At 39.3% G+C, this 16,746-nt stretch overlaps 1 protein-coding gene across 1 annotated transcript in view; it reads right to left on the bottom strand.

The window, feature by feature from the left end:
• The window catches only part of GRIA3 (glutamate ionotropic receptor AMPA type subunit 3), a 292,117-nt gene that overhangs the window by 145,510 nt on the left and 129,861 nt on the right, over positions 1-16,746 (bottom strand). The window contains 1 exon segment of the mRNA XM_070464057.1: positions 2,630-2,817. Within this exon segment, the coding sequence (XP_070320158.1) occupies positions 2,630-2,817 (188 nt within the window).

Below are 16,746 nucleotides of genomic sequence, written 5' to 3'. Positions count from 1 at the left end.
AATAGGCTCTTTCACCTCAAATAGTGGCATGAACAGTCATTTTATGGGAGACTATAGAAATTTCTTTCCATGAAAATAAGCTCAAAGTTTAAAATACCCTTGGAAAATGGGAGCAACTGGGGGGCGGGGGAACTTGATACTACTGAAGTTATAAATGTTATCTTTCTAACTAGAATCTGTATAGTGAATTATGATAAGTTTGTCCAGAATGGTTAGGAACTAATGAGAAAAGTGATATCTCTGTATCTTAGTAGTCAATTTAAAATAATGTTTACTCTAAAGAAATGTCATGTTTATTGTTTAAAGAATTTGTTTAGTGAGAAATCTATTTTTATATAAAGAAATCAATTTTGGCAAATTCGTGGTATCAAAACCAGCTTAAGCAGAGAGCTACCATCTTAAATCTTTGAGAAAATGTGTACTTTAGTACTCACATCATGTGATTGTAGACACTATTCTGCCTCTTGATGGAAGCATAGCAACATCACAGTACAAATTATTAGAATATACTTGTTCAGTATTCATCCATCCATCTATTCATCCACCCATCCATCTTTCCATCCAACACTACATGCCAGGTACTCAGCTAGACACCGAATATACAGCAGCAAACAAGACAAGCAAGATTCCTATCTCATAGTACTTAATGACTTAGTAGAAATTCCTTAAATGATAAAGAAAACAATCATGAGTAGATCATTTTGTGACAATTTTTTGAAAGTGGGGAAAAGAATAAGTGAAATTAACTCTCTGGCCTTACTTGAATGTTGTTAAAACTTTTCTTTGAACAATGTTCTCTGAAAAGTTGTATAGAAAGTATTATGAGGGATGCTGTGAATGTGCATCCAGAAGAAAGACAGATAGCAATTGAGACATTATAAGAAAGAACAGGGCTTTCAAATAATGTTAGTTTAGTTTTCCTGAAAATCTTTAGTAATAATGATCATTTTTTTCTACAGCATTTTATGCCTTTCAAAGCAATTATACCAACCATGTGAGGAAGAGCGTATTTTATTTTCCCCATTATATAGATGGGGCAATTGAGGCAGAGATATATTAAATACCCAAGATTCCAGAGCTATATGGAATCACAGCTCTATCCACTGCTTTTTCTACTATGTCATGCTGAAAAAACCCCAGATTCCAGTAGAAGTTCCTATAAACCCCCAAAGACTTATCAGAATGTAAACTATTCAAGAAACCAAAGTCACTAGTACAAAAGAAGGAAAACAAAGTATGACAAGGCCTCTGCTTTAGGCTATTAAGTAGGTCACCCACTAAAAGGCTATTTTGGTATAAAATTTTAGAGGGCATGTAGTACATATACCAACATCACTGACCTGATTCTTCACTTTCAAGATCTAAGAAAATCAAAGGCAGTTGTTTTTTTTTTTTCTTTTGGAAGGGAGGGGTGGATCATTTGGGTAGCTTAAGAGAATGTTAGTTGCAAAATTTGATTTAGCCAGGCTAGTGCTCTAGATTTTTTTGTGACGTTGGTTCACTAGAGATGATGGTGTTCCTAAGAAGGGGGCAGCTTTCTATCTCTGTGATGGACTGTCGTGCTCCCTTTCTTCCAAACTCATTCTTCTTCTCTCCCCTTCCCTCCTTTTCCTTCTCTTTCTTACCATTTTTTTTTTTTTACATTCTCTTCTCACGGGGGCATATCTGACAAATTGTTAATATTTAATTTGCTATAAAACAGCTCTCCCAGGCAATGATTGCTCACTATAATTTCAATCTCTGAAGCTGTTTTGGCCCCTAGGTACACTGGGATCGAATTAGAATGGAAATATTTCCCTTACAGTTTTGTTTATGGCAGCATGGGCACTTTGTTATTAACTGGCAAATTGAGACTGCTAAGGAAAATAACAAACTTTCACCACATTTCTATTTGACTCTTTACTCCAAACAGAATATCCATCTGGCTTAGGGTGAAACATTTCTTCTCATATTTTTCAGTTTTCTATTTAAATATCCAAGATTAATAATGAGTATCTTTCGGCCTATCAAATTGTATTTTTTCCCCAGTCTGAGGCTTTTTCATTTTCTTCACATTTTAAAAACCATAATCATTTTTTCTCATATGCCATCTTACTTTTAAAATGGTCTTCAACTATATACACACATATTCTCATTTATTCTCTCTTTCTTGTTCTCTGTCTCTCAAACCAGAGGGATATTCTGGAAAAATATCCACAGATTCAAACCTAGTGAATGCTGCTTTGACATTTTGCAACTAGGCCCCTGAAATAAAAACACTACTCTTCCTCCCTGCCTAATCCCTTGTCTGTTCCTTGCTGGGAGGAAGGTGTGGGAAAGGAAGGGGATTACTCTGAAATCTTCAGCTATCTAAGAAACAGAGGTGTGGAAGGGTGTGTTTATCTGATAAGTAGCATTAAATTGCAGAGACCACCAGATTAATCATGCTATGCAATTTTCAACAGCTTAGATTTTCTTTTATTTCTCTCTCTTCTTCTGCATCCACTGGGGAGGAAAAAAGGATTAGAGAGACTATCAAAACTGTTGGCAAGTTTAGTCTGTTGGCTACTTAATTTATTAGCAGATATGGGAACTGCCTCAGGTTGATGATTTAACAGGTTGACTGGGGTGGAATAAGTCTCAAACCTACCTGTTCCAAAATTGTGTTAATCCTTTCTACCTCGCAGTCAATCAAGTATCGTTTTTCTTGCCTCCTGTCCATTTCTTCAATGATGCGCCTGAATTCTTGGACGTCCTTGATGTTTCCCACAGACCTTGCTGTCACCTGCCAGTTGTTTTGTACTGCTGCTTCCATAATCGCTTGGAGGATGGAAAATCCTGAAAGAAGGGAAAACAGCTATATTGATTATTTTTTCTTTTAAAAATCTTTCTGTAGGTATTAAAGGTTCTAGTGAGGTTTTAGTCACAGTCCATTGGGTTCCCTTGAACCTTATCCCTTGTGGACAGCAGGCTTACTCATAACCTCAGTCTTAACATTTTGGACAGTTGGCATATCTCTATCCTGTTTGAAAAGAAAGAGGATTCAACTTGTGGTGCCAGGCTAGGTGCTTATCAAGTCTGTACTTCAGCAATCACAGCTGAATTATAGTACCTAATTATTTTTATTGACAGGCTTATCAAAATATCTATAGAATGAATGCCAGTAGCTTCTTTCTTATTTCTGGCCACAATCTGTCCTTTCCTTCATCTTCCACATCAACAGTCTTCAGAATTAGAAATAGCTTTAGTAGAGATAGAACCTGATTATAATATGGCTGATCCTTACATGGATATGACTCTCCAACAAAGTAAATTATGTCTCCCAAGCAATAAAACTCTCAGAAAACATGACAAAAACAGTCTATAACAAAGATAGCATACTGTTTCTTTGTTCACAGCATTACAAAAGCATTCAATCATATTAAGTCTTCCTGAGTTCTTCCCCTTTCTCAATTCAATTGATTAAAGATTCTCAGTTCTTTTTTAAGCTAATTTATGTCAGACAATTATTAACTACTAACCTTCTGGATCTATGCTGCATGGGAAAGAGAAAAGATCTAATGCTTGAGTTTTGGGTAAACTTTTTAGAATCAGGGTTTGAGAAGCTGGAAAGAACAGTCTGTCTGTATGAACCACAGAAGAACACAAGGGTTTTGTATGTACTGGTCTTCGAGAGTATTCATATCTCTTAATATTGTATCATGTCTGTATTTTTGCTTCTGCATGAATTCATAATCTGAGTATAATTTCATCAGGCATAGACATTATTTGATTGGGATATGGTCAAAAGCAGCTCCTTTTGCTCCATTAAATTGTTTTCCATTTATATTTAGGCAATGACTAATGGGAGTGGGTAATGGGATGATTTGCAAGACCCAAATAATCTGTGACCTAACAATTTGGCTACAGGAGGAGGAGAGAATGGAGGATAATGGTGCTGCTCTTGGAACACATTCCAGGTTCTGTGCCACCTCAGGCTCACCCTGTAGTGTAAGCAGGTTATTATCGGGGGTCATCTTCACTGCACCAGAGAAAATGGTATTGACGTTTGGAGAGTGTGCTTCGGGGAGATGGTAGCAGTGACTCAGGCGGTCATGATGACTCTTTTGTATGCTGGGTGTACTGGGGAAGAAGATCACAAATGAGACCCAAGCACTTGGTAATTTTCAAATGAGCAATTTCAGCACAGGAGCTCAAAATTACAGATAGGAGTAAATTACCATTGCTTTAAATGTTAATGCTTACTCTTTTTAAACTAACCACATGTATCTATTTCTCAGATTTACATTTTCGTGTGGCTTTTTGCTGTGCTCTCTGTTTTAGTGGGAGTTGAGGGCACACGGTGGGCCAAGACATGAGATTAAGAAATAAGCATAGGAAAGAAAAGATTAAAGTGTTGGGAAATCTTTCTTCAGAAATGTACAATGAGGCCTCATTATTTTGAATCCCACTAATTAAGAATTTATGAACATCCAGCAAGGACAAGTTTGAATTTTACTTCTGTACTATTTATGAAGAAAGTGTTGGCTGAATAATACTAGTAATGAAATTACACAGGGCATCTTGCTATATTGAAACTAAACTTTAAAAGTATACCCTTTAACAAAATACAAGCTTTTTGTCTGAGTCAAAACCTACATTCTTGTAATCTCTGCTTGCTCATCCTGTTCTACTATTTTGGAACCAAAGAGACAAATTGAACCCCCTTTCCACATGATAGTCCTTCACATTTTTAAAAACAGCATATGCCTATATCCCATTATCTTTTTTTTCTTCTGGCTAAAAATGTCCCAATCCTTCAATAGTTTCATGATAGGTTCCCTCACTGTTCTGTCTCTCTCCTATGGACATTTGTCAATATTTTATTGATCCTGATAATTCATATGTGATTTGATCAATGTGGATTACTGCTTGCTTTGACATGGGCTATTATTTTAGCACCCTCGCTAATACTTCTAAATAGCCATATTATTTTGTTAATGTATTTCAAGCTTGAATTCAACTAAAGCATGTCAATTCTCTTTATAAAACCTTTGCTGTATAACAACTCTCCATCCATGCATCAAGACTCATTCCATTCCAACCTGATTTATCTCCCTTTTAAAAAATTCACCCTATCCAAGTCCTCATTTCTCCCCTATTTTCACAGTTGCTCAAATCTGAAAGATGGTTTTATCCACTTATGCAGTACTCTCATTGTTACCTACTTAAGGCAGTTGCACCTGTCTGTCCCTTTTCTTGGCATCCCTTCCTACCTGTAGACCTTTGTGGCTGACTCTCTTTCTCCATGAAGCTTCTGTTACTGAGTACTCATACATTCTCCTGAGATGTGTAGATTTAAATCAAGGTAAATCAGTTACAAGCTGTGGATAAACCAATTTGAAGAGCTGTACAATAGGCATTTAAAAATTCAAAATAGAACTGGATAAATTAGGCATAGTATATAAACATGGAATACTATGCTACTGTTAAAGAGATAGCTCAATCTCTATATAACAAAAAGAAAATTTTCTGCAATATACTATTCCATAGGAAAAAGCTGCAAAATATCATTTGTAGTGTAGTTCCATTTCTGTAAAAAAAAAAAAAATCTGAAGTGTATAGAAAAAAATTTGAAGGAATTGGCAGTAGTTATCTTGGAGGTGTAGAATTACCAAGAACTTCCACTTGCACTGTCATTTATTTATGTAATGTTTGACTTTTTTACAAGAAGCAGGTATTATTTTCTGTAAGTACAAAAACAATAAAGATTAAAAAATACAACCCATGCTGTCCGCTCAGAGCATAAGCTCCTGGAAGACATGGATGACAAATGAGTGCTGCTCTATACGCTGCCTGCTGCCACAAATGCAAAGGCGCTTAATAAACACTGATTTTATAGATGTTTTTATACTTTTGTTCTCTGAACCATGTGGATGCATCACCTATTCAAAAATTAACTAGAAAAAGCAGACTGATTTCTCAATGAGCTTGGATCTGGGGCCTTCTGGGCTATGAGCCTCGCTCACATTTCTGAGCAAGTCAGAACTGTGCCTTAACCCTGTAGTATCTTCTCACCATGCAGAGTTTCTTTGTGTCTGCGAGCATGTGTGGCTGTGTACTCAACAACTCTGGGGGGAATGGTCACCTTAGTGCAGTACATGTCAGTGAGCAATCCACCAAAAAAAAAAAAAAAAAAAACACTTTCATTTGTTTTCATACCTAATTTGTTATAGTTTGACTGTTTCCTATTGCAGCTGACCAAAGACAGTAAATGTGAGTTTGAGGGAGGAAAAAAAGAAAAAAGAAGTTTGGAGGCAGGGCAGAAGCAGGCGTCAGAGATTGTAGGAGGTGAGGTGCGTATAACAAAAGCCTTGGCTTTGTAAAAATAAGTCTGCTGTTTTAGCAGCTTCACAATTGTCCTCCACTGTGTGTGAGCTTTAATGTGCTCAACTTTGCAATACTGAAAGCTACTTTTATTTGAGCAGGAAATTCTCTCATCCTGATTCCAAACCGCTGCTGCTGTCCAACTTCTGTTTCTTCTTTGGTTTAAAGAATGAGAGCTACCACATAGGTAACTGGCTGAAGGATAGATTGCTTGCCATTTGCATTCAACCAAGATAACACAGGCTTCCCTGGTAGCATAGTTGGTAAAGAAACTGCCTGCAGTGTAGTGTAGGAGACCCAGGTTCGATCCCTGGGTCAGAAAGATCCCTTGGAGAAGGAAATGGTAACCCACTCCAGTATTCTTGCCTGGAGAATTCCATGGATAGAGGGGCCTGGCAGGCTGCAGTCCATGGGGTCACAAAGAGTTGGGCACAGCTGAGCAGCTAACATTTCCACACTTTCCAGATAACACAGGAACATAACAATAGAGGGGTGCCACAGTGATTGTGGATGAAGAGTTGGGCCACAGCTATGACCAGTCCAATCCCGCTGGAGCGGTTGTTGGGCTACTCTTGCTAAGCAAGGAAGTCGTCTTGGTAAAGGCTCTACCATCCAGATTCCCCTTCAGCCAAAGGACTTAACACCTTCAGGCTCTGGGAAAGTTGTTTCCTGAAGAGAGTTGCCTAGCTTAAAGTAATACTTCCTTCCCAGGGAAACCTGCATCCAGTCACTGGTTGTTTGTTATGGGGAATCGAGGCATAACCCTTTCACTCCAAATTGTTGTTGTTCAGTCGCTAAGTTGTGTCTGACTCTTTGCGACCCCATGGACTGCAGCACGCCAGGCTCCTCTGTCCTCCACTATCTCCTGGAGTTTGCTCAAACTCATGTCCATTGAGTCGGTGATGCCATCCAACCATCTCATCCTCTGCTGCCCCCTCCTTTTGCCCTCAATCTTTCCCAGCATCAGGGTCTTTTCCAATTGAGTCAGCTCTTCAAATTAGGTGACCAAAGTATTAGAGCTTCAGCTTCAGCATCAGCCCTTCCAATGAATAATTAGGGCTGATTTCCTTTGGGATTGACAGTTTGGATCTCCTTACAGTCCAAGGGACTCTCAAGAGTCTTCTCCAACACCACAGTTCAAAAGCATCAATTCTTCGGCACTCAGACTTCTTTATGGTCCAATTCTCACACCCATACATGACTATTAGAAAAAACCATAGCTTTGACTAGATGGACTTTGTTGACAAATGATGTCTCTGCTTTTGGATAGACTGTCTGGGTTTGTCATAGCTTTCCTTCCATGGAGCAAGCATATTTTAATTTCATGGCTACAGTCACCATCCACAGTGATTTTGGAGCCCAAGAAAGTAAAATCTGTCACTGCTTCCACTTTTCCCCCTATTTGCCATGAAGTGATGGGACCAGATGCCATGATCTTAGTTTTTTGAATGTTGAGTTTTAAGCCAGCTTTTTTACTCTCCTCTTTCACTTTCATCAAGAGGCTCTTTAGTTCCTCTTTGCTTTCTGCCATTAGGGTGGTGTCATCTGCATATCTGAGGTTATTGATATTTTCTCCCAGCAATCTTGATTCCAGCTTGAGCTTCATCTAGCCCAGCATTTCACATGATGTACTCTGCATATAAGTTAAATAAGCAGGGTGACAATATACAGCCTTGACATACTCCTTTCCCAGTTTTGAACCAGTCCATTGTTCCATGTCCAGTTCTAACTGTTGCTTCTTGACCTGCATACAGGTTTCTCAGGAGGCAGGTAAGGTGGTCTGGTATTCCCATCTAAGCCACACAGTTGGAATCCACACAGTCAAAGACTTCGGTGTAGTCAATGAAGCAGAAGTAGACATTTTCACTCCAAATAGGGTAACTCTAATGGGCCACCCCAACTTCAGGGCTATGTGAAGGATAGGTTGAGGCCTTGTTATGATTGTACAGCCTATCTTCTTCTGCTCAAAGCTGCTTCCTTCTTTTCCTCCACAAGTGTTTTTTTTTAAATTTTGATTTTATTGGAGTCGAGTTGATTCACAATGTTGTGTTAGTGTCAGGTGTACAGCACAGTGATTCAGTGAATATATGTATTTATATATATATACATATATTCATTCTTTTTTTAGATTCTTTTCTCATACAGGTTATCACAGAATATTGAGTAGAGTTCCCTGTGCTATATAGTAAGTCCTTGTTGGTTCCCACAAGTGTTTTTAATGAAAGTACTCCGCAATAAAATTTTGCATGCAAATTTCCATCTCAGAATCTGCTCCTAGGGAATTCAATCTGTGACTGTTACATTGACCTTGTGACAGGAATGACAACAGATAAAAAAAATTTCAAATCTACAATTGTCAAAATCATTTTCACAAGGGGAATGAAGGGCAGGATTTTGTTCAATGTACAAAATGAAAAGCTACTCTATGCTGAACAAATTTGGTATTTGATCTGAAAACACAAAAGAATAAAAAATAAGATACTGACATATGGATGTCAGTAATGAAGACACCCAAGGAAATAGAGCTGGGGATAATTTTCTCCTTTCTGCTTTACATATTTCAGCATGGGCTGGCAACACCTGTTGTTGCTCATGAACCTGTCCCAGGTCTTTCCGAGCCACACCATCTGTACTTCTGACATGGTGTCTAGCAGTCCCCAGATGATGGGGTTGGGGGGGGGGCTCTAATATTGACTAATGGGCTCCACACAAATGCTGACATTTATAGCATTCTGTGCCTGGTGTGGATTTTCAGGGAATTTCCCATAATGCTCCCAAAGGGACTGCTGACCCCCTAGAAATGTTCTGTGTGTTAGTTGCTCAGTCATGTGTGACTCTTTGCGACCCCATGGACTGTAGCTGCCAGGCTCCTCTGTTCATGGAATTCTCCAGGCAAGAATACTGGAGTGGGTTGCCATTCCCTTCTCCAGGGGATTTTCCTGACCCAGGGATGGCACCCGGGTCTCCTGAATTGCAGGCAGATTCTTTACCATCTGAGCCATCAAGGATCTAGAGAGGAAAATTGATCTTTCCCAGAGGGTGATTCAATATTTGTCCATTGGACTGTGCTGGAAACTGCCTTTTCAGGTTGAAAAAGAAAGACTCAAAATGGCCCATGAAAATTCTTGTGGTTTGCATTTTCCAGTCATAGAATCACACATTACAAGCTAGAAGGACTCTTACAGATGATTTAGAGAAGTCATAGAAAAAATTTAAAGCTCTGGAACTCTTTATCCAAACAAAAATTTTATGGAAGTCCAACCTATAAGACAGATAGAAGTGGAGCTGCTCTGGTTTGGAGGGGTGGTGTTTAGAGAGAAGTGACTTGCCCAAAATCACATAGCTAGTATAAAGTCAGAAGCAAGACTAGAACCTAAGTCAGCAGGGCCGGTAGCAGAGTGAAGCCAGAGAAGCAGCTAGGGCACAAGGCTTTTTATTTTTGGTTTGTCTTTTTTTTCAATTGTCTTGAGGTATAATTGGCACATAGAAAGTATATATATTTAAGGTATACAGCTTGATATTTTGATATACATTTATGATGTGAAGTGATCAGCACAGTCAAACTAATGAATACATCTGTCATCTGACTTAGTTACCATTTTAGTTCTTTTGTGTGTGTGTGGTGAGATCACTTAATATTTACCCTCAGCAAATGCCAAGTGTACAATACAGTCTTGCTTACTATAGTCACCAGAAGTATTGTTAACAGTAGTTAAGGTACACCACCATGTACCTTAGATCTCCAGAACTTATTCACCTTGCATAACTGACCAACATCTCCTCACTTCCCCCACGCCCTAAAAAGCTACTTTCTGAGAGTTGTCCAAATGTATTCTCACTTGCCTTACTCTAGTCCTGGCCCTAGAAGCAAGTGCCTTCACTTCCAATTTAGTGCTCTTTCAAGCACTTTATGCTGCCAAGCCTACTCGATAGGTCTTGTTTATGGATGCCCTTGGCAGTGTTATAAAGTGGATAGAGCCCTTCCATCTTCTTGACGTCACACAAGATCCTGATGCTGCCTGTCTATCCAGTAGCCAAACTGGACCTATCACCACCACTCCTGGCCTTTTCTTTCCTCCTTCCCCATGTCAAAACACCTTTGTCCTATGTCCCTGTCTCTCATCATTCTGTCCTTTCCTAGGTGCCAGCATAAAAATGGCTAATGGAGTAATGTGTTACCCTTCCAACTAACACAGGTGCCTTTTAGCAGTGGCCTTAACACAGGTGAATTTGGAAGGAAAGGAAAAGAGGATGCTGAGCATTGTTTTGGGATCTGCCCATCTCCTGGGGTCATGCAGATAATGAATGTGGAAGTTGGTGATATGGGAGCTGTGATCTTTAGGCTATGGCATTTAACAAATGAGCAGCTGGTACCTTGTGGGTATCTCAGAGGCTAGTAGTGTAAAAAGATCCTCTGAGGGTCAGTTTCAATCCTGCCTATCTTGCTCAACTGAATTCAGCTTAAGAAAGCATTACTTTATTTTTCTGTGTCTTCACTTACCTCTGGGTTTCTCAACTCTGGTTGTGAATTATCATCACCTTGAAAGTGAAAGTGTGAGTCGCTCAGTCATGTCTGACTCTTTGAGACCCCGTGGACTGTAGCCCACCAGGCTCCTCTGTCCATGGGATTCTCCAAGCAAGAATACTGGAGTGGGTTGCCATTTCCTTCTCACAGGGGATCTTCCCGACCCAGGGATCGAACCCAGGTCTCCTGCATTGCAGGCAGATTTTATTCTTTTTCTTTCTTTCTTTCTTTCTTTTTTTTTTTTTTTTTTTACTGTCTGAGCCACTAAGGAAGCCCCTATAATCACCTTGGAAACTTTAAAATATTGATGTCCAAGCTTTGCTCTGGACGAATTAAATCAGAATCACTGGAAGTGATTTCCAGCTTTGTTTTATTTTAAACTTCGTGGGTACTTCTCATGTACAACCAGAGTTGAGAACAACTGACCTGTTGTAATGGCTACTGAATACAAATGAGGTTTATGGAAGCAGGACTCTTCTTATGTGTCTTTCATTACTGGCAATAAAGTTCTTGTTAAGAAAAGCATGATCCAAGAAGGGCTAATCGTCATCATTTTAGTTGCTAAGTCATGTCTGATTCTTTTGAGACCCCATGGACTATAGCCCTCAGACTCCTCTGTCCATGGGATTTCCCAGGCAAAAATACTTCGGAGTGGGTTGCCATTTCCTTCTCCAGGGGATCTTCCCAACTCAGGGATTGAACCCGCATCTCCTGCATTGCAGGTGGATTCTTTACCACTGAGCCACCCCAGAAGTCTATGTATATATATATATGCTGCTGCTAAGTCACTTCAGTCGTGTCCGACTCTGTGTGACCCCATAGACGGCAGCCTACCAGGCTCCTCCATCCCTGGGATTCTCCAGGCAAGAACACTGGAGTGGGCTGCCATTTCCTTCTCCAATGCATGAAAGTGAAAAGTGAAAGTGAAGTCACTCAGTCATGTCCGACTCTTCGCGACCCCATGGACTGCAGCCTACCAGGCTCCTCCGTCCATGGGATTTTCCAGGCAAGAGTACTGGAGTGGGTTGCCATTGCCTTCTCTGATATATGTATATATATAATATATATAAAATCCAGAATTAAGCAGACAAAGGCACAGAGGCTGAGGGAAGGGTTGTAAATTGCTTTTTCCTGTGGTAGATGAGGAACCTGGGAACATTGTGTCATTGTGTGGGAAGTAGACTCTAATGGACTCAAAGCACTTTACAAATGTCTTTTTTCTTCTGAGGTAGCATCTGTGTTTTTCTAAGTACAAAATTAACACATGCTTAATTTGGACATTTGAGAAGACACAAAGATGAAAAAAAACAAATGTATGGGTGACTCTACAGCTCAGAGATAACCACTATTAGCATTGGTGTATTTCTTTCCATTCGCTTAGATATAAATAGTCTGTAGAATTTTTATTTTAGTAAAATGGATTGAACAATTTGTGTCCTATCTTTTAAAAAATTCAACATATCATGGACATTTTCTTATGTTATTAAATGTTTCAAATCACAATTTTAATGGCTATACAATATTCTATCCATTAGACATACTGTAATTTATTTAGTCATTCCCCAACATGAAGACCTCAGCTATTTCCAATCTCTACCTATTGTGAATAATGCTGTGATGAAAACACTCATACACATCTCTATTAATGTTTCCATAGGAGAAATGTCTAGAGGAAGGGATGTCAGGCCAAACATTTGTGAACATGTTCAGTGCTTTAGATACATATTGCCAATTTGCCCTCCAGAAAGGTCATATCATTTTCTTTTCCCATCAGCAGAATATGAGAGTACTTATCTCTCTGTCCGTTGCCTAGCATTGAATAATATATTTGCCCATTTGATGGGGAATATAAGAAAGTTCTTTTCTGCTAGTGTTTCATTTACTGTTAGCAAAATTAGTGACTTTTCACTTTTTGTGTCCATATTTATGCTTTATCTTGAGAATTTCCTATCTATTTTCTTTGTTCAGATTTCTATTGTGTTATTAGTTTTTCTTATTGATTCATAAGGATTTTTATACATTAATGACATTGTGTCTGTAATATGTGTCACGGTTATTTTAATTCAGCTTATTTGACATTTAATACTGTCTGTGATATGTTTTAATTAACAGAAATTTGACATTTTGTGAAATTAATATTCTTATTTATCCAAAAATTATGTGAGATAAAAGGAGACAAATGAAAGTTTATTCTCCTGCTCTTATTCAAGTGCTCACCTGGGCTTGGAACCCAAGCATTATGCAAACCATTCTCTCAATTTCTTACAACTTCTTTGGTCTCCATGGAATTTCAGACAACTTCCTCTTGTATATGGTGGCAAAGCGAGTGAATGGGAGAAGCTACATATGGAATCTGAAGGTGATTGCTGAGATACAAGTAAAGAACAGAAAAAGAGGCAGAGGAAAGAGAGATGATGACCCAATTCAGTTATTTCGTGTTAAGTTTTGCCATATCTAAGAAACCTGATATTCAAAAGTCTGAACTCAAATCCAATACTTCAGGATGTGACTATTCCTATTATCAATACAAAGGGTACTTTTCTTTAAAAAGAATTTATGGAAAGATGCCCATAGCATATATTTTTTAATTAAAAAAATCTAATTGCATTTCTATATACTACCAACAGACAATGTTAATATAAGCGTAAGCATTAAAACTTACAATAGCGTAGAGCAAAGTAATACATTTGACAAAAATAGGCAAAATCTATTCACTAAAAGCACGTCACAGAGATAAAGAACAAATTGACAGAGGTCTTTCCCTTGTTTTTCAAAGCAAGTCAGGTAATCAAAAATGACTTTAGATTTGAAATGAGGGCTGATTCTCAAGCAAAGCTCTTCTCCTTTATTAAATCAAGAATAGAAGGCCTGGGTCCAGTGTGTAGTGCATAAAGACAAAATTCTGATTCCCTTCCAAATAAAATTCTTTTTTTAAAATTAATTTTTACTGGAGTATAGTTGCTTTACAATGTTGTGTTAGTTTCTACTGTACAGCAAAGTGAATTAACTTTATGTACGCATCCCTTAGCACATTTGAACCCACATTTTGTTCTTTTGTTTTTGCTTTAACTTGATTTAATCATATTTGATCTCCACAAAAATATAGATAGTGATTGTCTAAATTTGAGATGCTAGAGCACAAACTCTTCTGTGTGCGAGGAGTTTGAGATGGGAAAATCAAGGACCCCTCTGTGTTTGCATGTGGATGTCAGTCTGTGGGTTTTATGGAACGGGATAAGAAACAAACATTCACCAACACCCAGCCCAATTTACCCAAGGCAAATTAAGATTTCCCTGAGGTCTTCATTCCTCATAATTGTGTTTGCTTAAGTTTCCCTTTAATTATGCACTGACCCTCAGCAAATCTTCTCTTCCTTCAGCTGCTTTATTAGGATGGGACCTTAGCTAATTTGTAGAGTCAGTGAACAGAAGGTGCCCCTGGTGTCCCAGTTCTGTGTCCTTTTCCTCTCCCCCAATACAATTCCTCCTTCATTCTAAATCCTTTCCTTTTCTCAGACTAGACTGTTCATGAGTGATTAAAGCTTCAATTGTGAGCCCCTCCATGAAGAAGCTATGTTTTATTTTTTAAATATTTATCTATTTGGCTGTGCTGGATCTTAGTTATAGCACACAGGATCTTTTGTTCATTGCAGCATGCAGGATCTTTTTAGTTGTGGCATGCAAACTCTTAGTTGTGGCATGTGGGATCTAGTTCCCTGACCAGGGATTGAACCCAGGCCCCCTGCATTGGGAGCATGGAGTCTTAGCCACTGGACCACCAGGGAAGTCCCAAGAAGTTATATTTTGAATTAGGATCAAAACCCTAAAGCAAAAGGGCCACCATTATAGAAGAAATTGTAGACAACAATTTGGTGGGAGAGTATTGTTGGAGGTACTCCTGATATCCAAATATCCCACAGAGGAGGCCATTCCCAACTACTTGTCAAGTTTAAAGTTGGCCCTGAAGCTAGCAATGCATATGATCCTGCATGTTCCATTTTTCTTTTTCATCCAGTTCTTCATTATGAACTTTCTCTTCCTGCTGGTGAATTATGTAGCCCCAATCTCCACACCAGAAACTGAGAAAGTATGCCCAAATAGTTATGTCAGTTTCATTGAGTAAAAGTAAACCTGTTTTGCACTGTCAGCTGAAAGGAAATTTAGAAGACCATCTGGAGTAGATTTGCTTAAGGTCTGGGAAAAGTACAATAGGCAAGCCTTCTGATCCTCAACCACACAAGGTCTGATATAAAAAAGTAAAGAATAAATAAACAACAAGGTCTTACTGTGTAGCACAGGGAACTATATTCAATATCCTGTGATAAACCATAATGGAAAAGAATATGAAAAAGAATATTGTGCTTAGTTGTGTCTGACTTTGCGACCCCATGGACTGTAGCCCTCCAGGCTTCTCTGTCCATGGGATTCTCCAGGCAAGAATACTGGAGTGGGTAGCCATTCCCTTCTCCAGGGGATCTTCCCAACCCAGGGATCGAACCCAGGTCTCCCACTTTGCAGGTGGATTCTTTACTGTCTGAGCCACTAGAGAAGCCCAAGAATACCGGAGTGGCTAATCCTTCCCTTCTTCGGGGGAGTTTCCTGACCCAGGAATTGAACTAGGGTCTCCTGCATTGCAGGCAGATTCTTTACCAGCTGAGCTATCAGGGGAGCCCAAAAAAGAATATATGTATAGCTGAATCACTTTACTGTACTGCAGAAATTAACACACCATTGTAAATCAACAGTACTTCAGTAAATTATTTTTTTAAAGAATAAAAACAACTGAGTGTAGATGAAAGGGGCTGCTACGGTGCTTGTGCACAAATCCTTCATGTTTCTATTTGATAGGTAGATAATTGCCCTGGGATAGGCTGCTGCAGTGCAAACTCACAGAGGGTACGAGTCATCTCGAAGCTTCTCTGTGGACTGCCGCACACTTAATAGATGTCACGGGATGATTGATCATGCCCATTAATAGGGTTTCTTATATAACATTTCCTCACTTGGCTTTTAATCCCCTTGAAATCCATGATTTCCAGCACTGATCACATGACGGAATCTGGCAGCCAAACAAGTGGTGAGCAGTTTGAGTATTAGCAGGTACTTTATGGGCATCTGCGGGAGAGAACTGACTGTAGATCTCAACCAAAAAATGCAGTTGCCAGCTCTGGTTTTGTGGCGGTGAGAGAAGGTTTCATGCATTTGGTTAAAAAGGCCCCCTGCCATGCAGCACTGCTTGGCAAGCAGCCTTCTAAAAAGGGGCTCCGTTTATAGGTTGGGGAAGAAATGCTACCAGTCAGCCACACTTTACCTTCTTCCCAGGTCTGATTTATTCCAATAAGCACCAAGTGGCCACAGTTATGAAGACGGCCCCTCACCCTGCTACCCGTCCTCCAGCAGGGGAGAGCTTTGAGTCAGTTCCCAGAAGTGGGTATATTTTGCATTGAGCTTTCACATCCTGGGCTTCCCTTTGTACATAATAATTTACATTTGTGGCCTGTGAAATGAATTGACCCAGCTGGAACTTGAGTTGAGAAAATATGGCCTTGCTTTCCATTAAGCAAAAGACTTCCTATTAGGAAAGTGACTTACCTGGAAACATCCCTCAGTATTCTCAAGTTTGAGAAAGCAAGGCCAAACCAAACCTCTCAATGTTGGGGGTGGGGAGGTATGGATGATGGCTAGCAGAGGGAAGGAAGGAAGTGGAAAGTCGGGGTCAAGGATGAAAGGAGGAATGAGATAGGTGGGGAATGTGGTGTGGACATGTACACACTGCTATATTTAAAATGGATAATCAACAAGGACCTGCTATATAGCACAGGAAACTCTGCTCAATGTTATGCAACAGTCCAAATGGGAAAATAACTTGAAAAAGG

This window comes from Odocoileus virginianus, unplaced genomic scaffold (assembly GCF_023699985.2).
Source record: "Odocoileus virginianus isolate 20LAN1187 ecotype Illinois unplaced genomic scaffold, Ovbor_1.2 Unplaced_Contig_12, whole genome shotgun sequence".
In the NCBI taxonomy this organism is placed as follows: domain Eukaryota; kingdom Metazoa; phylum Chordata; class Mammalia; order Artiodactyla; family Cervidae; genus Odocoileus; species Odocoileus virginianus.
Note: the sequence above shows the minus strand (reverse complement) of the source record. Positions and strands in the feature narration are given on the sequence as shown.